Raw genomic sequence first — 21,506 nt, forward strand, 5'->3', positions numbered from 1 at the left:
ATGACAACCAAGTTTGTTTTTGTTTTTACTATGTGTATTTTGAAGAAAATCCTCTTCCTGAATGGATTTAAGAATGGATTGAATTGAGACCAAATGGCTTTAGTTTCTGACAGCAATCTGTCCTCTCAAACATTTTCTCTCTCTTCCTCATGCTATTTTGTATTTCTTGTGTTCTGTCTATTTCCCATCGTTTATTTGTTCCTTTTGTCATTTTGGCCATTTGACTGATTCCCTGTGCAGACATTTTTTTGGGATTTATTACCAACAGATTTCTTGGAAGAAATTCTGTTTATGTTCATCTCATATTATTAGAAAGGATAGAACAGAGATTTCCATTAAAATCAGCATAATTGAAAGTCATTTGTTTTTCATATCAGACTTGGTATGTAGGTCAAACATTCTCTGGCAATGAAGGATAGAGTTCTACCAGGAGGAGCCCTCTCTCTCAGTTGTAATTCTATGATTTGTCCCCAAGTCAGTGTCCCATAGAGACTTTGTCCCTCCCAAAACTTAATTGCCCGTATTCATAAAACTCAGAGGTAACAGCATTGCCCAGCACAAAATCTACAGTGCGGTAATTTGAGGTGATTGATGAAGTTCCCTGTGCTGCGGAGACACTTTAACGTGGCGTTACTGTCTGCGGTGGCCCTGGTGACAGCCAATAAAAATCAATATGTAAATTATGTGTTGCATATTAAACACCCCCCTCATCATGAAGTGCTGGATGAGCTACTTAAGATAGACCCTAAAAAAACATCTGGGTCTGATGACCTTGACCCTTACTATTTCAAGGTAGCTGCTCCCATAATTGCTGCCCCAGTTTCTTATCTCCTTAATCTATCCATTCAAACTGCTGAAATCCCTTGTTCCTGGAAAGCTGCTAGTGTTTTACCTTTGTTTAAAGGGGGTGATCAGACTGATCCTAATTGTTATAGACCTATTTCTATCTTGCCCTGTATATCTAAGATTTTGGAAAAACTAAATAGGCAACTAACATCATATCATGTATTATCTCTGGTATGCAATCTGGTTTCCGGTCTGTGCATGGCTGTGTCACTGCAACTCTTAAGGTCCTCAATGGTCCTCAATTATTACCACTCTTGATTCCAAACAACATTGTGCAGCAATATTTACTGATCTAGCAAAAGCTTTTGACACAGTAGACCACTCGATTCTCAGAGACAGACTTGGTAACATTGGTGTCAACTACCATTCTTTAGCCTGGTTCTCCTGCTATTTGTCTGGTAGAACCCAGTGCGTTAAATCAGAACACTACCTGTCACAGTCCTTGCCTGTCACTAAAGGTGTACCTCAAGGCTCCATCCTTGGCCCCACTCTGTTCTCCTTATACATAAATAACATTGTCAGTGTATTAGGAAATTCAAAGATTCATTTGTATGCAGATGATACAGTTTTATATTCAGTTGGACCTTCCCCCGATGCTGTTCTGCACTCTCTTCAAGACAGCTTCAATAGTATACAGGTGGCTTTCTCTAGTCTTAAAGGTGGTTTGGTAGGAAGCCTGTTATCCCACCTGGAAACATCACAACAATTAATGGCTCAGTTCTGGACACAGTCACCTCTTATAAATACTTCGGTATATGGTTAGACAATACACTTTCTTTTTCTCAGCATTTATTACATCTTCAGTCAAAAGTAAAAGCAAGACTTGGCTTCTTGTACCGGAATCGCTTTTCCTTTACTCACTCTGCGAAACGCTCCCTAGTCCAAATGACCATTGTCCCCTTGTTTGACAATGGCGATGTCATTTACAGGCATGCAAGGAAGAGTGTCCTTGAACGCCTTAATGTTTTGTACCACTCAGCAATTGGGTTTGCCACAAATGCCCCCTATACAACACATCATTGTGACTTATACACTTCTGTTAATTTGTTTACAAAACCCCCCTTGGTCTGACTCCTCCTTATTTGATACACTTATTAAAATTGTCATCCACTCCCTATAACACCAGAGCTGCCTGCCATATCTCACTAGAAGTTCCCTGTGTTAATACTTCTTTTGGCCGGTCCTCCTTCCAATTTGCTGCTCCCAGCAGTTGGAATGAGCTGCAAAAGACTTTGAAACTGGACAAATTGATCTCCCTCACTACTTTTAAGGACTCTGTTGCAGAGTTGTTCACACACACCTGCAGCTGTCACCCAGCCGTCTTATCTGGATTGTTCTTTGTTTTGTTTTTTTTGTCCACTTTTCCCCTTACCCTTCGAGAGGTCCTTTTGTCCTCTTTCTAGGCCGTCATTGTAAATAAGAATTTGTTCTTAATTGACCTGCCTGGTTAAATAAAGGTTAAATAATAGATAAAATAAAAAAAATCATCCATGCCCATGTGCACCACAATGGATTGCAAACTAGAAATGTCAGAAAGGCAAAGAAAGTCAAAGTTCTCTGCAGCATTGTGTATTAAGGAATAGTTTGCATCACACAATGCAAAGTTTAACCTCTAACAGCTGTTTCCAAGGACAGCACTGAAACACACTGAGAAAACATAGCTTTTAGAGATATTTTGTTTATTAATTAAACTTTTTTTAAACGTAGATAATCATAATTTGAAATTATACCGCCTTGCCAGAGCAAGTGGTATTTTTTGCGCAGCAGTGTGTTTCTATGAATCGTAGAGGACCTGCAGATGAAATAGGGAAAATGCATCTCCACAGTGTTAGCCGCAACCGCATTATCAACCCTGCCGGTGAGTTTCATGAATAAGCCCTCATATCTCCTCATTTCTTTCTCAGGAATTGAGAAAACAAATTAGCATTGCCATTGCTGCCTATGTACAGTAATCCCATATTCATCCCAGCCTCAGCCCTCTGAACCCCCCGAAACATGTAAAGCACTTAACTGAACGGAGCATTCAGAGTGTATGTGAAGTGAATGCATGTTTCACAATCAAGTTTCAGTCAAGTGAATTTAGAGATGCTGTACAGGTTGTGCTCTTTTCTATCCATTCCAATCCTAACATCCATCCCCACATCATCATCATCATCCGCCGGTCCTTGTCCGTCTGTCAGGCCAGGGAGGAGCCAGCCCCTCGGCGGTGGCGGACGCCATGGTCGACGCCGTGGTGGACTTTGTGAGGAAGAAGCACCAGAGGTTTGTCCGCAGCGTGAAGATCCTGATCTTCCAGACGGCCATGGTGAAGGATTTCCACAGCAGCATGAGGAGAAGAGAGGGAGAGGAGGTGGAGGAGAAGAGCGTCTTCACCAAGTTCAGAGGTATTTCAAAGCGTTTTGGTTGTAAATTCTACATTGATACGGGTTATCACCTACCAAAATATATGAAATTAGAATTATTAATTCCTCCTTTTTTTCAGTGTTCCTCATTTTGATTACTACTTTCTCTGAGATTAAATGGCTTACTGAAGTAGAAACTCCAATAAAAAACACTTTAAAAGACCTTAAAAAGATTGTCAATTTATGCAACATACTTCAACCTGATGAGTGAATGGGAACTCATCTGCCACTGTTTGGCAGATGAGTTTGTTTCATCAGCTTATAAATCATAATTTCTAGACTCTGAGCATCATATGACTTGGCCAGGTAAAGAAGTTATTCAACAACCAAAGTGACAAATTATGCTTACAAACTACATTGTGTTTCTTTTTTATTTAATGTCTCGTCCATCAGATACGTTCACTTCCCTATTTGTGTCAGCACTCAAATATTAGTTTTTCAGACTCTGAGCATCATGACTGGGCCAAGTGACATGAACTTCCTTCCCCGAAGTCACAGAAGTTACTTGTAAACCAATACTGCTTACAAACTATATTGTGATTCTTTTTTGCCTTTTCTCCTACAACAGACTCAGTCACTTCCATCTTTATGGGAATCAGTGAGGAGCGACCCAGGGGTGACAACTTGGTTTTAGAAGGGAAGGAGTTTGAGCCTGCCATGTTTCAGATGTGTGCTGACAACATCCAGGTTAAGACACATTTATTTGGTTATATTTAGCTTTTTTGAGCCTATGATGAGTGCGCATTCAGTGTCTGTAACCCCCCTCCCCCCTCCCCCCGCTCTGCAGGCTGTGGGTCAGGCTAAGCAGCGGATTAAGCAGATGATAGTGGCTGAACAGGCAGAGAAGACCATCACCGACCCCTTCATCGCTGAGCTGTCTCAGGCCAACATGGAGGAGCTGAAGGCCCTGCAGAGGAAGCTGACGGTCAGCATCCGCCTGGAGAGGAGGCAGGGGGACCAGGAGCCCCACATCCACCTGGAGGGCCTGACCAGGGACGTGTTCACCGCTGAGTCGGCTATCAGGTTAGCACACAGTAACCAAACATTTTACTATATTTTTTTTACTAAAAAAAATCACAGGAGAGAAGCGCTGCTAGGATCTGCTCTATATGAAGGCAATAAGACCTATTGGAGTAAAATATCACTATCCAAAGGTGTAAAAACATTAATCTTCAACTGAAGGGAAAAATTCCAAGTCTGCACTAAGTAAAAAGCCTTTATTAAAGGGGCTACATCATCAACATAGCTGTCGACCAGATCTGGTCTTCATCAGGTTCAGAATATAAAGAAACATCAAAGGAGAAAAAGATTCAGCACACTGCACTTGCAAAACAACACTGTTTTCATTCATTTCTCTTATATTTATGTACAGCCAGTCCTTCATCAGTGGATAAAGGTCGACTGAATCATAAGCCTAGTAACTAACTTGAAGCTAACAGTATAGAATTGAAGGGAGGAATGATAAGAAAGCTAACATTCAGTTAATTGAAGTGCCAGTACAGAAACATTGTCCTTACATTGTGATATGTCTGAAGTACCAAATATCAAGGTATTCCTTTAAATTTGGTTTTGCTGACCATCAGGGACATCATCCAGAAGGTGGAGAGGACAGAGAACTTGAAGCAGAAGGCCATACTGGTGAGTGGACTGGTGGAATGGCAGTATCTGGACCAGAGCAGCAACGCGCCAGTGTCCTTCGACATGTTCACCAACTGCAGCCTGGAGGAAGCTCTGGAGAAACGACACAGCGTGAAAATCAAGATCAATAACAAAGATTACGCTGCCAACGTAATGCTCAGAAAAGCAGTCACAGCACGAGGGGATAAAGAGGTGGAACTACTTCGAAAAAACCTGAAAGGTGAATGAACGTGATATCACTTTTAGGATAATCATCTATCATCTAAAGATATGAACTATCCCTTTAAGAGGTTAGAACATCGGTCCTTTAGCAAACGTTTCTCAGAGGCTCAAAAAGTCTGTCACTTGTTCACTGTCATTACTGTGGCTGCAGGATTTGTAACTTGATGACATCACCGAGAGCCCTAGTTCAGTGGCTGTTTCATATTCTCAAATCAAGAGTGAACTGTCCAGGACCATAGGAATATCATATATGAAATCTGTCTTAGGGTGAAGTTTCCCTTTTAACAAACACTGCTGTGTATCATTTTTGCAGATGATGCCGCTCTGCCTGCACATTGGGAGGATATGAAAGGCTCCCAATTGAAGCGGTTTGCTTTGCCTCAGGGATCCAAGGAATACAGCGATGTGCAACAGGAACTTCAAAAGACCGGACTTGGGACAAACATCATCAGTGTATGTTCACACAAAATCATAAGCACACCTTCACACCATCAAAATCATTAGAGATGTTTACCTTCATCACCACAGACCCATTAATCAGTCATTTGTATAAATTTATTTATCAAAATAAATACTCTGTTCACACAAAAAACAATGGATTAAAACTGTCAGTAGCCCATAACTGCCACGTAACCACCTTGGACTAAGCCAGCTGTGATTTATTTATTACTTTTGATTTGCAAAACAGACCACAGGCTTGGCACAAGTGTTACATTTCTTCTGATTGGTGGAGCTGACTACATGTTCATGGCTCTCATACCCAAAAAGTTGGTAGTGACGACAATTGGCTTCAAGCTGCACTGTTGGAGGGAATAACAGGCTGCATTTATTTCTTATCTCCATCAAAAATGTAAGCCTGCTGACTGTGTTGGCAGATTGAACGGGTCCAAAACAAGACACTGTGGCAGAGCTACCAGCTCATGAAGAAACAACTGGAGGAGAAGAACAAGCACAAAAACAACGAGAAGCAGCTCTTCCATGGAACTGGCTCCAAGTCAATCGATCTCATCAACTCTCAGGGCTTCAACCGCAGCTACGCAGGAGCACACGGTAACCAAAGTCTTGCATGCTCACAAAACGTTGAGTCATTTACATTTCCTAGTTTGGGATGACTGTTAATCTATGTAGGACCACATGGTAAGCAAAGCCTTCAACTTAATTTGATCCAAAATTGGGAGACTTGGGTGCAGTAAGGCATAAAACACTTCAGATTCACTTTAGACTTTTAGTTCATTTACACATCAAATGAACAGTGTAAAATGCACACAATGACCAAAAAAGTAGGGAGCTTGGGGGTTGATAGTCCATCTCTTTTGAGCAGGTTTACAACACCTGGAATGAATGGGATCTTCAGTCTGTTTGATTTGGTTTGTGGTTTCCTGAGCCTGCAAACTGAAGGGAGCAGCTCATCATTGTTCTGTTCACATTAAAACCATCAAACGTTAATAAAATACTATTTCTGTTGGCCCTTCTTACAAAAAGTGTCAGTATTAACATCAAAATTTAGTTGACAGTCAGTGACAAATACCAAATTCTTGTAACTCCACAAATTCAATATTCTGATCACTGATAAGAGCTGCAGAGGGAGAGAACTGTCTTCCTAAAGTCAATTGCCATGTCTTTGTTGTTGTTTTTTGAGAGGGGCAACCTTTAAGGCAGGGTGACCCACCACACCTTTTCAATGGTAGAGAAACTCCGAGCTATTATCTGGCCTTCAAATAAAGAATTAATTCACAAAACTATTATTGAACATTTAAATCAATAAATACAATGTGCAAAGAAAATAAAATGTCATTGCAGGTCACAGACTGTTTTGATGTAGTTGTGGTCAGGGAGGAACCCCCATCATATTGGAGGTGGGTGACACTAACTACTCAATTTAGTAAGCTCGCCACTAGAAAAACCTGCAGACTGTTGAATCACGATGACACATGGTAGAGTTTGGGTCATTTAGAGTGTCTAGTTAGGACATATTCATGTCTCTCCTCATTGTTAAAAATGTACCTCTGGTCGATTCCACTAACTGTTTCATGTCATTCATTTCTTTCCTAATTCTACAAGAAAAAGCATCATGGAAGTAGTTCATCTCTAGTAGGTTAGATTGAAATTAAACACAAGACACAACCAGATGAACACAAGAATGCAATACTTAATGAGAGCATGTCCTGTGCGGTGGTTAAACATTATTCATCAAGAAATCAATTTCGAAAGACTGGGAAATCTCACCCAGCTAGCGTGTCGTCAAAACCGCTGCTGTCAGGAGGGAAACTCTATTATAGAGGTTGGTTCAGATATGTCAGTCACTAGTGCCCCCACACAGAAAATGGCTAACGAGGAGGAAATCTCAGCTGAATAATGGAGTGGAACCAGATGGACATTCAGTCTGAATATCAGGCTAGCTTTGTGGCTAACATCTTAATGAGTGGGAACTATTCGGGCCTAGCTACTGCTGCATTTTGTAGTTGCTAGTGGATTCTATTTTATAATAATGCTATGCTAACTCTATGTTTTTATTTCTCTAGGTGCAATGCTTGGCAATGGATCTTACTTTGCTGTGGGCCCCGCCTACTCTGCGGGCGGCTACGCCAAGCCCGACGCTGCCAGGCACAAGTGCATGTACTTGGCCAGAGTCCTGGTTGGAGACTTCACCCAGGGGAGAGCTGGCATAGTCACCCCCCCCTCCAAAGGCTCTGGACCTGCAGACCTGTACGACAGCGTCACCGATAACACTGCCAATCCAACCATGTTTGTCATCTTCAGTGACATACAGGCTTACCCAGAGTACCTTATCACATTTACATGAACTCCCATGATGCAATGGTTCAGCTGTAAATCTATGTGGTTGGTGGTGGGGGTTGAAGGTCCAGAGGTTGGGATTTAGTTTAATTTACAGTCTAGTAGTAAAACGCTCTGATTTAAAGACGTTATAATGGCAAAAACAAAGGCCCCTTTACACCTGTCATTAACCTGCGTCCTGGGTGATCGGATAGCGCAAAAACCCATAAAATCCAGGTGTAAATGCATTCAACTGCAAATTGAAGATCTGATCATCCAAACCACCTCCGGAGGTCAGAGACCCATCTGACCACATTAGTACCAGAGTAGTGTAAATGCAATGTGTCTTCAATCTACATGTAGGAGCTACACATTAACGGAAATAAGGTTTTCTGCATGGATCCAACCGGGAACCACAAGCTAAAAAAAACAGCAGCAGGCCGGTCAGACAGTGACATACTGCCAAACACAGAGTCAGGACACTCATGGATGAGGAACAAGTGACAAAGAGCTTACTGTCAATTTTAAAGGATGTAAATATTATGAGAGGAAGTGAAGTACATGACAATCTGGGGAGGGAACGAGAAGTCCAATCTCAATGTGGATGCATGAGACGTTTGTTTTTCTTTTCTTTCAGTAGTAGTTTTATTGGCTATTCAAAATATTTGTATTACCAAGTAGGAGAATATACATTTCCTTATTAACCTGAATATATCAGTTCTTATACAGAAACAAAAGACATCGAAGACATCCCAATTCTGCCCTGCCACTTACCCACCCACTTCTCTACATCAAAACAAAAAAACAAATAAAAAAGGAAAAAGGGGGGGGTATGAGATGTATTTTACCATTTGACACAATCCAGGTACAAGACGCATGTCAATTGTCAATGCTGGTGTGAAGAGGGCCTAAATGACAGGTTTATACTTTTTGTGTTTGGTGGAAATTGGGGAAATATGAAATATTCGGTCTATTTTTTTTCTAATCTTTCACATCTGTTGTAGCAGCTGTGGCCATTTTCTTGATGTAGTTGCCAAACACTGATGAATGAATATAGAGGAAACATCACTGTCACACTGAATTAACTGATTATAGTTTGAATGAAAACACTGAATGAATACGTTGACATTTTGACATTGTGGGGCTGATTTTTCTTTATTGGCTCTTCAATTAACTTCAATGGGCGATGCTAGATGGAACTAGTGAGCTAATGGCTACTGCTAGCGGTAAGCTTGTGAGCTAGCTTTTTGCTAGTTGTACTCACTGGTTTCAATGAAGAATGCTAACAGGCTTTAGACTAGCTGGAGTGAAGTGCTTGCTGAAGGAAAACCCACCAGGAAAATGACTGATGGCAGTTATTCATATGTGCGGTAGGGAAACTCATTCACACAATCAATAATTAATTAATAAAAAACTATACAACTACTTGTCAATAAATATAATGTTACAGATATGAGGTGGTTCGTTATTACATATTGACAAGACAAAGTTGCCATTTCTTTTTTTTTTTCATTTAACCCAATGACATAAAAAATAATTAAAGCACAGGACATAGGCTGCAACTTTGTAATAATAATGATAACAATAACAATAATAAAGATTCATGGCAAAACACGTAAAGGATAAGGCCGGTGTTTTTTAATGCATTTCTTACCGTCAACAAATCCCATGAAAATAACAAGATCAACAATGCGTTTGCTCTACTCCCGTTACTTTCTGACTTCCTACGTTCCCTTTTTAGCCTTCAAACCGGAAGCCATTGGCTCCAACTGTAAGCTAAAAACCTTTAAATACAGCTCACAAAGACATAGTTTCATTTTTAAAAATCTCTAACTGTTACCATGAAAAGTCAGGCTGTTGTAGTTATTACCAAATCAAATTCAAACGGGAACAAATTCTTCATTACGCCGGGGGACTATTTTCTGTGCTACGGAACTACTTTCCTGAGATGGAAAAGTGTTTACAGCCGACTTATTAAGTTGTTTGAGGAAAAAGTGGTCCGGCCCGGTGCATGGTGATGATGAAATATGCTGCAGAGCAGCAGCATGGCTCTGTGACGTGTTTTTAATCGTTTTTTAATACAATGGAGTTCTATGGCTGCTGGGACATGGCTGCACTGGGACCCGGATACATGGACCAGACTTGTTGGCAAAACAAAATCATTGTTGATTTTGTTATTTTCATAGGATTTGTTGGCGGTTAGTAATGCATTAAAAAACACCGGCCTGATCCTTTAAGACTATTTTAAAGTAAAGACATGTATGAGGAAAATATTAATACTATTCATTGTACTGTCAGAGATTTAATCCCCTACTATGCAATTATTTTGTTACTTTGAAGTTACTTTAAATTAATGTTGATATCATTCTTTCAAATGAGTTTAATCTTAAAAGAAAGTTGATTGGCTTATGACTGAATTTTAAATCTTTACAGCTACATATTAAGAAGCCAGTTACTGTAGAGTGCAGAAACTAAACTGAGATGTGAGGAATGAAGATTCATTATCAAACCCAAAGTGTTTGACATTAAAGATCAGTTGAGATATCCTATAAATAATATACAGTATATATATAGATATCCTGCTACGATAAGGAAACAACTGTCACTCATTTATAGGATAATGACTGTTCAGCTTTGTTCACAAGGCCAACTAAATGTAAAGCACATTCACTAGTGTTTAGAAGTTCACTTGTCATTTACTACAGGTCTGTTAGACATACAGTATATGCTGCTCACTCATATTTAAATCAAACAGGTTTTAGCACAACCTGAAACATTATCTTAAATCATGTTTAAGATTAAATCCAAGTCCAGTATTATTACGCGGCCCCATGGTTGACCCGTTACGAAGGACAGCGGAGACGCTGCACTGCAAAGTCATTTAGCCTCATATTCAACCTTCAGATTTTATTTTTGTTAAAGGAAGAGTAAATTTCTGCCAGTGAGTTGAGATAACTTCACTTGTTTCCAATGCAGCTTCACTTCTTGAGTAGATATGAGTATCAGTTTGTTGAAACAAGTCAGAATAAGGCAGATCACTGCACTACTCTCAAGAAAATGACACTTGAAATTAGTTAATTTAGTCCTGTTCTTATCCTTTTGCACCTGCCAAGAAGACTTTGAAGGTGTGCAGATATCTTGGCTACTCACTTACTTACCAACTTAAGAAAATTAAATTTTAGGACTCAATAATAGACTAAATGACTTGTTAAGATGGAGATTTCTTGCAGTGTGGTCAGTAGAGACAAGGCATGCATAACCAACTAACTATCTGTCCAGAGTGAGACCGGTTTGGCCTGGTTAAAGACAAACCACAGAAAGGCCAAACCAGGCCAGTGGAGACATCTGTTTGTTTTCCTCTGTGACTTTAGAGAGAGTTTGGGAGAATATGAGACTCTCTACCCAAACTTTAATCCTGAGCTCTGAACTCTCATGAAATCGGAATCATCCTGACTGATCTCAGTGTCCTTTTCAAACTTTTTTTTTTTAGCTACGCCGTTGGTACGCCGTAGGAACGGCGTCGCCTGCAGAGGGTGCCGCGGTAGTTTATGTGCACTTCTTTCTTTTTTTCACTTTTATTGAAAAAACATTCAAATATACAAACAATGCAGACCTGTGCTCAGCATAGTAATATACAAAGAAACAAGAATGTGATTTTAAATGACAAATAAATTAATAATATCAATTATTCATTCAAAAACAAAACAAAAAAAAACAGTTGGGATAAATAAACTTAATTAATATAGAATTATGATAAAAACAAAAAAAACAAACAAACATATTATTCCTCTTTAAAGAGTTCACCATACAATTTGAGAGTTGTATTACTTTTTTTTTAGTGTTTATATGTTTAAGGGTCTTAATATATTCATTAAATTCACATAAAAATCTAATGAAATTGGGGGTAACTTTTGTTACCTTACATTTATGGATATGAAATGTACCATACAAAATCAACAAGTTGACAGTGAACTCAATGCTATATACATCCAGTTCAAAATGTGTAATGATATTTTTACACTCAATTTTAATATTATAATTAGTATTAATAATTAATATATAATCTTCTATTCGAGTCCAAAAAGTAATTGAATATATACAATGGTAAAATAAATGCGTTAAGGTTTCAGGTTCATCATTGCAAAAATTACATTTGTTTTCAATATCTAAAAATTTGGAGAAATATAGATTTGTTGGATATATAAAAATCTTGTAAAATCTTGTATCTTGTAAAATCTTGATGTGTACTTCTTTAATCTTACTGGTAATACAGAATTTATATGGTATGTGGTTATGTGCACTTCTCCAAAAATGTAACAACGCAGGGTGACGCAAGACCGCAAGAACTGATTGGCCGCTTTGTATTTCCTCCTACCTGTATCTGTCCGCTGATAGTGAAGACAACATGGAGCAGATGGAAGAGAGACGACCTGAGGAGGGCTGCAAATATATTGATTTGTAGGACACTTCATCTCCACATGATAAAGAATACCAGATGACACTGAATTTCTGGTGAGAAATATCCCAGAACACGAGCTTCAGAGTATACATGACTTCTTCTGTTATTACTTCCTTGTTAACAAAGCACGCCACTGCCCTCTAGTGTTTCAGTGGTCTATGTGCACAATAATTAACGCAGAACCAAATGCACGCACCGCCCGTAGGCGCCCACGCCGTTTCCACGGCGGATATTCGACGTAGCGGTATAATTTTCCCTAAAGTGTCTAACAGCCCTGCCCTGTTGAATTTTGTGGAATCGTCCCTGCCAGGAATCGACCTCGGATCTCCCGATTGCCGCGGCCCATGTGATGCATAAAATGGTGAACAGAGCCATTTCACCAGTGGTATAAAAACTCATCAAATCCTTTACTGAAGTAAAAGTAGGAATACCGTAATGGTAAAATACTTCATTAAAAGTAAACGTAGCAAAAGTCTGCATTCAAAAGTTTACTCAAGTAAAAGTATAGACGTTTTAGCAGTAAAATGTAGTGAAGTATGAAAAGTAAAAGTCGTCATTCTGTCAGAGAGTAAAATTATTGAAGCATGATCCTGTCAGAAGTATTTTAATGTTGTCGGTCTAACCGCTCCATGTAGTTTACTGTTGGGGAGTTTAAACTCCACTGTTCCCACATAGTCCCAGAGTGTGCCTCCTCTTTTTCTACCTTGCTGCAAGTCCAGTTTTGCAGTAGGCCTCCCATCTCATTTTATCTTCAGCTGTTGGTGAAATGGTAATTTTCTGAAGTTGTTTTTCACCAAAACTCCAGATCTCCATACACTCCACCCTCCATTACTGCTAGGTAGCCTACTGTTGGTATAATTTGCAACACTGGAAAACTAGATCACTGTCCTGGTCATTTCGAATGACGTATGCTATGATTTGATTGGTGTGAAGCCAGAGCGCGGGTGGCTTCCCTTCACAGTTTTTTTTTTTTTTTCTCAATTTAGCAGTCGCATGACAATAGCCATATCTGATTTTTTAATCAAAGGAGGCCACATTCACCTGGCTTCCCGTCCATAGACTTAACATGACTGCCTCCAAGGCCACTGCAGGAACGCAATACACTCTTCCACCACACACACTGACTGACATTTCCCACGCGTTGCAATTCAGAGGGGCGCTGTTTCTCCAATTTGAAGAAACTCAGTGAGAAACGGGGAAGACAAAGCCGTGACAACATGTCATGTAATACAAATACATAAGGCTACATAGAACGAGACAAAGAAAATGATTTAATGTTTTTATTAAAGTGACAATGATAGTTTGGATAATAAGGGGAGCCTGTCTTCCCTTGGCATCCGAGACTGACGACAAGACATTTCTCCTTTTTTAAACATAGCCTACTTTAATGTAAGATTGTAGAACAATAATAACAACAACATCTTTGAAGGTTGAAGAAAACACATATTTTAGTAGCCTACTTTTTCCACCCAACCTGGGATATCATGAAGTTTGACGGAAAGTTACAGCCTGGTCCATAGATCCCACCAGGGATGGAAAGAGAACTAGAATGTCCTACTCTAGTAAAAGTACTTTGCTGATATTTTACTTAAGTATTAGTAAAAGTACTGGTGTAAAAATCTACAGACTAAAAGTTCCTGAGTTCCTCTTTAGAACAGAGAACGTTGTCAGCTGTGATCTTTTCCATGTGATTCTAACAGGAGAGAGGACAGAGTTCAGACTAGATTCTTTTCACTGGAAACATTAGAAATGAGAAAATAAAGTGCAGAAACAAAGTAAAGTCAGATTCCTCTTCTCACTGTGAATGGATCCACAGTTTGTGAGTTTACTGTTGATCCAGTTTCTGTTGCTGATGGAGAGACACAATCTGTTCTGTGATGGATGGATTTAAAATGGAGTTAAGTGCAATACTTCAGTAAAAATGGACTGAGGTAAAAGTAAAATTACTGACTTTATAAAATACTCAACAAAGTAGCCTACAGCTACACAAACAAACTACTGAGGTACAATAACGTGAATGAATGTTGTTGGAGCCATTATGCTTTTCTTTGAAGTATTCTCTTTATTCTTTATTCTACTATTGAGATTTGTTGCTATTTTGGATTGTTTACATATACTAATGTTACATGTGTATCCTTTAATCCAGAGTACCCCACCTTGCTTTAGTCCTGGGAATTGCATGGGGAGGGGAGGGGCTACGTTCAGGTGTGTCAGGTAAGATAGACAGGAAGTAGGAAATGGTTTGGGAAAAAAAAAGTATCTATCGGGCATACATTTTCTTTGAACCACATTCGTTTTGAATCCTGATTTATCTTCTTGATCCTTCTTTATTTTTTCCTGAAAATGACAAAGCGAAAAAGACTGATTTGCATTTTTTTAACTGCCCTGATCATTTTTGGAAGTATTTAATAAATAGCTACTTGTTATTTTTTTCAACATAACTTGGACTCATTGGATTCTTCTTGGATGTGCATATCAAAGTGTACCTAGTCCCACCAATAATGGAAAACAAAATGGAATGGAAAACAAAAAAAGCCAATACAAATGTAACTTACTTCCACTCTTGGTCCTCACCCCTCATTTTATCACATGGGGGACAAATATTTCAAACTACGCCCTGACCTGCCATTAAAAGCCTCTGGGCCTTTTAATGGCAGGTCCCCCCCCCCCGTGTTTTTTTTTTCTTAATATTTACCTTCCGATAGCCAGTGGGAGATTTGGGGATTTTGGGTGGGAAGGGTTAGTGTATATGTGAAGGTTGGGTGGGAGTTGATAGAACTGAGAGTTGGTTCATGTTCTTGTTATTGTTTATGTCTTGCATATTGCTTATATGTCTTGTCTGTCAATCAGGAACCAGTTCACTCATACGTCTTGGATATGTCACTGTTTGTTATCTACAATACTGGTGCAAAATCAATAAAAAAGTTTTGGACAAAAAAACAAAAACAAAAAAAAGGCTCTGGGCGGTTCCGATACTTACTGCAGGCTACTTTTCCCCGTCAGTCAGTCCGGAAACGAAAGTGAAACCAGACCGCTGCTGTCTGGCTCGGCTCGGCAGAGAGAGAGAGGGAGTGAGTCACTCCGCCGCTTCTTTCAGCCAGTGTGGAGTAAAACACGATGGAGGAACACCCCTATCCCATCACCGTGCAGGGCGGCTGGACCCCGGCCCAGTCCAAAGCCGTCAAGAACAAACTTCAGCTCTATTTCCAGAGCAAGAAGAAGTCAAACGGAGGAGAGTGCCGGGTGGAGGCGGAGGACGACAGAGCGACGGTTCACTTCAAATCGGATGAGGGTGAGTCTGTCTGCCGACTAACTACCAGAGCCCATTTCCACTGGACACGATTCAGTTTTAAATAGAAGTTTCTGATAGACGATTCGGCTGTGTCACTTCGACTAGTCCAGCATATAGTTTGTTACTGGGGAGAATCGCTGTTCTGCATGTCATCATCACGGATGGACCCATGCGAATACACCAAGTCATAGTCTGTTTATAATAAGCCTACGCAGTTTAACACAGTGCATCGTCCCACTGTAAGGAAGATGTTTTGGTAATGTATTATAAACTGAACAAACTCCTACTGCCGTTTAGTGAAGTTAACTCATCTTCAGTCATTAGCTCAGTGTGAATAGATGTGTTTGTCAGTTTGATAACTTCTAACCGCGAGTTAGAAGCTTATTGTCACTTCCCAGCATGCATTGCAGTTGAGATAACTTCCTTCTTGCTTGGACAAAGTGGCAGGATCAAGACTTGTTATGTAAGAAACTTATGTGATTATAGGTCAGCATCTGATTAAACATGAAAATAATGATAAAATGAAAATTAGTATCCAGTTCAATCCCGACTCCCATTGCTCTAAAGGTGTTCTAAGTATTCTCATGGTAAGTCATGTTCACCTCTCATATTTGCATTAGTGGAGAGTTAATAAAGAAAAAAAAAGAGGAAATAAAGAAATAACAAAGAGTTAACTGTTTTCTTTTTGCCACATGGTAAAAATAATTTGTGACGTGAATAACTGACACTGCATGAATAACTCTGGAATGCAGTTCATCAGTTAGTGGATTCAACTAATTAACATTTTCAACAAGCCTGGACAGTTGCTGATTGAACTTACTGTGTCAAGTTCATTCAGTGAGTTTTAGGCAAGGCAGCTTTATTTCTATAGCATAAATTTCTATAGCACAAAAACACAATGGAGTTGTGTGTATGTATTTCATACGCAGAGGCAACTCAAAGTGCTTTACAGAGTAATAAAAATACACTAAAGATAAAAGATTTAGAATTAAAAAGTGCAAAAGTACAGACAAGAGATACAAAAGATAAAAGGCTTAAAAAAAGTAAAATAGTGCAGTTCCATTACATTTTAGATCAACTAATGAACTTTGACCCAAACACAGAAAAATAAAGGTGCAAACTGGAACTGAAAATGTCTCTTCAGAGTGATGCCATAGAAGAACCACTTTTGGTTCCACAAAGAACCTTTCAAGAACCTTTTAATATAACATAAGACATAATAAAAAGTTCTTAATTCTTAGTTATTGGATGGTGGGTAACGGCATAAATATCGAAAATAACCAAGCCCCTCCATTGTATATATTGTGCAATTGCAAATAGGCTATACAAAGGCAGATACACAAAAACACAGTGCAGGTGTCTAAGCAAAGGAGTGTAGAAATGGTTCTTTAAAGAACCGGCTTGGAACCAGAAATGGTTCTTCTATGGCATCACTGCCAAGAACCATTTTCGGCACCTTTATTTTTCTGTGTGAAGTTTGTGCTATTTCAGTTAACTTAGAATTTCAAGGCAGAAATGAAGCTTATGTGTACTGCACTCATACAATAGGGACAACAGACAAAGAATAGATAACAAATAGAATGAATGATACTTTAATTTTACATCTGTGGGTTGTGAATATGCTTTTGAATACAGAACATTGTCCCGCTGTAATGAAAATGCCTTGACTAGTATTCTTACTTCCTTACTTCTTACTGCCTTCCATCTTCTTTGTCAAGTATTTTATCTTCAAATAATAATAATATAATAATAATAATAATAATCTGTTACATTTTTATAGAAATTTCTGTTCTCCTCTCTCTCTCTGCTCTAACTCAACAGTGATCCAACCTATATCCAGTTCACAAAGCTTTTCCATTGTCTGTTCTAAACAGACTCAGCTCTTTTCTGGGAGAAATCCTCTGTGATGCGTTTAAGGTTTCCGGTTTGTTTGGAATCAACAGAAGAAGAAGAACTGGGTAGTTAGCATGAGCAGCGATAGCCACCATGGCTGAACAGACAGAGAAAAGAGAAACTGTAAAATTTGTTACAGTTTGTTTTTCTAAGGGTTCATCCAGCGTTACACACTTTAGGTCCTGATCCATATTTTAACAAAGTTATTAGGGAATGATTTGTAGTTATGAAACTTATCAATTCACATTGTCTCTTTTTATTCCAGTGAGACAGAGAGTCCTTGCGAGGGAAAACCATGAAGTTACTCTGGAGAATGAAAGTCTGAAGCTGCAGCTGTTTTCTCAATCAGTAAGTAAAGGCTGTTTAAAGGTGACAGGTGTATCATTTTAACCATTAATATGTCATTGCCAAATTAATAGTGTCACTTTGGTAGAATTAGAGTTTATAAATGAGAGCACGGTGAGACGATTGGTCTCCTCTAACTCACACTGTTAGTTTTAGTGTTTCTCCACATTAAACCTGCAATAAGTGATTTCAGACCCTGTAACCAGTCCTGAAACTAACGTGTGCTACGTGGAGATTTCCGTGAGACGTAATGATGTAAACAAACAGCCACACAGCAGCAGTGTTGTTGTTGTTTTCACCTCTTTCCTAAAGCTTGTTGTCAAAGTCGGCCCAAGTAATAGCAAATCGATGAAGTGAGTGAGTAAACGTTTCAACTAGTAAACTTGCTACCTGCCTCTTAACTTGTCATTGTGGGACATGTGACCTTCAGCAGGAGAAAAATCTGGCATTGTTTATTTTAGCCACTAGCCTTTATGCACGGTTTGTCCTTCAGGGCTTCTGTACCCCAGTAGCTTTGCTGTGTGTTTACAAATGTGGTCAGAAAACATCGCTTAGTGTAGCTTTAAGGCTTCCTGCAATATTCCACTTAGTTTTAACATGGGAGTTATTTGGGTCTTGACCGCCATGAAAACCAGAATAGAAACTACTCATCAAGATCAGATGCAGCTGAACGAGTCTGTAGCGTTCAGATTTTTACTTCCCATTCATCTGAATAAAAAGTGACATTTAACACGTTGGTGAACAGATTCAACATCAGATCCTGCTTTTAAGACAACAAAACTTCATGGGTGCGTCGTCATTTTGTGTTTCTATTCTTGGTTTACACTAAAATTTGTGTTTAAAAATAAAAGTAGATCTGGTCTCCTAAACAAGTAGTGTCTCTCCTAACTGGTATCCCTCCGCTATATTCTCAGAAGTTGGACCAATGAGATAGTTTCTTACTAGTGCATGCACCAATTGTGCGTCGATCTCATTGGTTCAAAATAATCTCTGTGGAGAGATACTTCTATTTGTGTTAACATGCAGGTGTACCCAATAAAGTGGGTGGTGAGTGTAGTTATTCTGTCTGTATTGGTATTTTAATGAAATGAGTCACCAGCTCCTTTATGACAGGGCGAGGTTAGGTTTCCTCTCCTGTGAACTCACATGTGTGTTATATTATATCACTGCTGCACTTTGTACTGTCTCTCTGTTGTTGTCATGTTCAGTTGCACTGTAGCTTGTTAAAGTGATTTTTCACGTCTTGAAATAAATTCCTGGATGTGCTGCAGTAAAAGTAGGTAGAGCTTGAACGAGGTAGATCTGCTCCAAGCATTTCCACTACTGATTAGTCATTTTGTAGCATGACACTGCAGAATGAGGGCGGGGGGGCTCTCTGCTCTATCACATATCCACCTGATCGGCTGTTTTAAAACTTGGCACGGCAACCTGGTGCAACTAGGTTATCAATAAAGTAGTTACTAACCACTGAAAACTTTCTAGACATAAGTGAAACATTTACTAATTGAACCAGAGCAGCCAATATTAGCCTTTTAATAAATATTGGATATCATCCAGTCAGTCAGCTGATATGAGGTTCCTCCCTGACCACAGATACAGACAAACCTGACAGGACATTTTATTTCTGCTTCTTTTTTTAATTATTATTTATAGGTTCAGTTTTTTGCACACTAAAATCATTTCATTAGTCTGGGTTTCAGTGGAGAGTTTTAGTGTCCCATGATGGTCTAAATGCTGTTTCAGAGGCTTTTCCACCCTGAAAAGAAGAAGATTCAGGGGGAAACACTGAATATTTGGTGAAATTTAAAGACGTTTAATATCATCTATTGGCAGCTTCATCGGATCAACTTCACTATTTATATTTGTCTAAGAAACTCATTTCAAGCATTTAAGCAGAAGCCTTTAGATCAAAATGCTTTAAGAGAATAAAAAACACAGAACATTCAGTCAGGTGGGTCCAGACTGTTTGCTGGTAGTGTATATTTTTTAAGGCTTTTGTTAAAGAAAAAGCGAATGTTCTGCTTATCCACAGACATAATGTGCAGATACAGTACATGTCTTGTGATGCCAGCCTGCATATAACACAGTTTTTCACCAGGCCTGATAAACAGCCATTTCATTATGTGTGATCAGAGCTTCTCTTCTTTTCCTCCTAGATCCCACCAAAAAGTGACGACGTCTCGGGTAAAATTACTTCCAAACATTGGATAGTTTTTTTTTTTCATTTAGGTTTTAAGGTAGCTCATTTAAAAGCATTTGCTTGTTTTTAATGGAGTCTTCACATCATCCTGCAAAGAAAAAAATCTGGAGGAATTTTTTATTGATATCATATCCTTGATTTTCTCTTTTTTTTTTTTTTTTATTGAGTGTTTTATCATTGTTATACGTGCAAATAAATAATCTAAACTGAACAAACCTTTTTATTGTTAGATGTGTCCAAAGACTCCCCTGACTCTGAAGGAGAACCTGGGACCGGAGGCTCTGGAGCGGACAAAGAGGGTAAAACCAAACTGTGTGTGTATGTCTGTCCTGGGCAAAAAAGTACATATTGGGTCCCATTATGGTCTGAATGCTGTTTCAGAAGCTTTTCCTCCCTGATACGTCTGGGGGAAACACTGAATTCTGTATTGTTACTAGCTATTGAATATCGGCACAAAATATTGTCTATCTGCAGCTTCAATACAAAGATATCAGTATCTGTATCGGCCTTCAAACAGCCATATTGGTTGAACCCCAGTAGAAATTGTCACAGTTCTTATATATAGTGCAACAGTAGATAAATTGAAGGAAAGAGGTATGTTACTGAGGGGGAGAAGAAAGTAGGGAAGAGGAGGATGTAGGAGAGAGGACAGATATGGGAGAAAAACTCACCGACCGGCATTAAGAAAGGTAGAAAAGTTTTTTTTTTGTTTTCTCTTCTCAGAAGCGCAGCCAGTCCAGAGCTTGGCTGTGGTGTTGGACAACGTCTCAGACAGCATGTCCAGGGATTTGCTGTCGATGCTGGTGGAGAACGTGTCGGGGCTGGACGAGAGCGGCTACAGCCTGGAGATCATCTGGGAGGCCAACAGAGCGGTGGTCACCTTCAACAACCCCACTGGTACGAAACAACACACACTGCAGTTACCATGCTGCAGTCAGGACCGCCTTACCCCGCATTCAGGTGGTGTCGGATTTACGGTCTGAACGAGTTTCCGACCAGGAAGTGCCACATGAACACCTTATTCTGTCGGATGAACAAGTCGGAGAAATCAGGATTGTAGATGCAGCACATTGGCATTGGCAATTGGCTGAAAACTGTAAACAGTTGAAGTGTGTGTAAACAACTGAAGAAACGTTTTCTGACCATAAAGCACGTGAATACGAACTACTCAGATGGCCGAGTTGTGACATATTCCCAACTCAGAGAAAAGTATGACCCGACATCACTTGAATGCAGGATGAGTCTAGTCCAAGTCCAATCAAGTTCGAGTCAAGACCAGGTCCGATGGGGGTCGAGACCATTTTAAAACCGAGATCAAAATATCCAATAAACAGTGTCATTCCAAATGTGAAATTTAGAATAGCTGTTGACCGCTGTTTCTGAGATTCTGACATTATCCTGCTTGTGATTTTTATTACTTCAATAGAATAAACG

At 39.4% G+C, this 21,506-nt stretch overlaps 2 protein-coding genes across 2 annotated transcripts in view; both read left to right on the forward strand.

Moving 5' to 3' along the window:
* Nucleotides 1-9,363, forward strand: part of LOC139648425 (protein mono-ADP-ribosyltransferase PARP14-like) — a 50,473-nt gene extending 41,110 nt beyond the window's left edge. Inside the window, exons 16-22 of the mRNA XM_071524541.1 lie at nucleotides 3,027-3,230; nucleotides 3,817-3,935; nucleotides 4,036-4,271; nucleotides 4,832-5,106; nucleotides 5,422-5,561; nucleotides 5,984-6,158; nucleotides 7,631-9,363. Of these exons, the coding sequence (XP_071380642.1) occupies nucleotides 3,027-3,230; nucleotides 3,817-3,935; nucleotides 4,036-4,271; nucleotides 4,832-5,106; nucleotides 5,422-5,561; nucleotides 5,984-6,158; nucleotides 7,631-7,911 (1,430 nt within the window). The 3' untranslated portion in view covers nucleotides 7,912-9,363. The remainder of the gene's footprint in view (nucleotides 1-3,026; nucleotides 3,231-3,816; nucleotides 3,936-4,035; nucleotides 4,272-4,831; nucleotides 5,107-5,421; nucleotides 5,562-5,983; nucleotides 6,159-7,630) is intronic.
* A 6,032-nt stretch (nucleotides 9,364-15,395) lies between these two features.
* LOC139648428 (protein mono-ADP-ribosyltransferase PARP14-like) overlaps nucleotides 15,396-21,506 on the forward strand; it is a 35,735-nt gene continuing 29,624 nt past the window's right edge. The window contains 5 exon segments of the mRNA XM_071524546.1: nucleotides 15,396-15,634; nucleotides 17,793-17,875; nucleotides 20,029-20,056; nucleotides 20,303-20,371; nucleotides 20,796-20,969. Coding sequence (XP_071380647.1) covers nucleotides 15,460-15,634; nucleotides 17,793-17,875; nucleotides 20,029-20,056; nucleotides 20,303-20,371; nucleotides 20,796-20,969 — 529 coding nt within the window. The 5' untranslated portion in view covers nucleotides 15,396-15,459.

The sequence above is a fragment of the Centroberyx affinis genome, unplaced genomic scaffold (genome assembly GCF_046629955.1).
Source record: "Centroberyx affinis isolate AG114_WGS23_722 - 3 ecotype Tasmania unplaced genomic scaffold, CSIRO-AGI_Caff_v1 ptg001200l_1, whole genome shotgun sequence".
Taxonomy (NCBI): Eukaryota; Metazoa; Chordata; class Actinopteri; order Beryciformes; family Berycidae; genus Centroberyx; species Centroberyx affinis.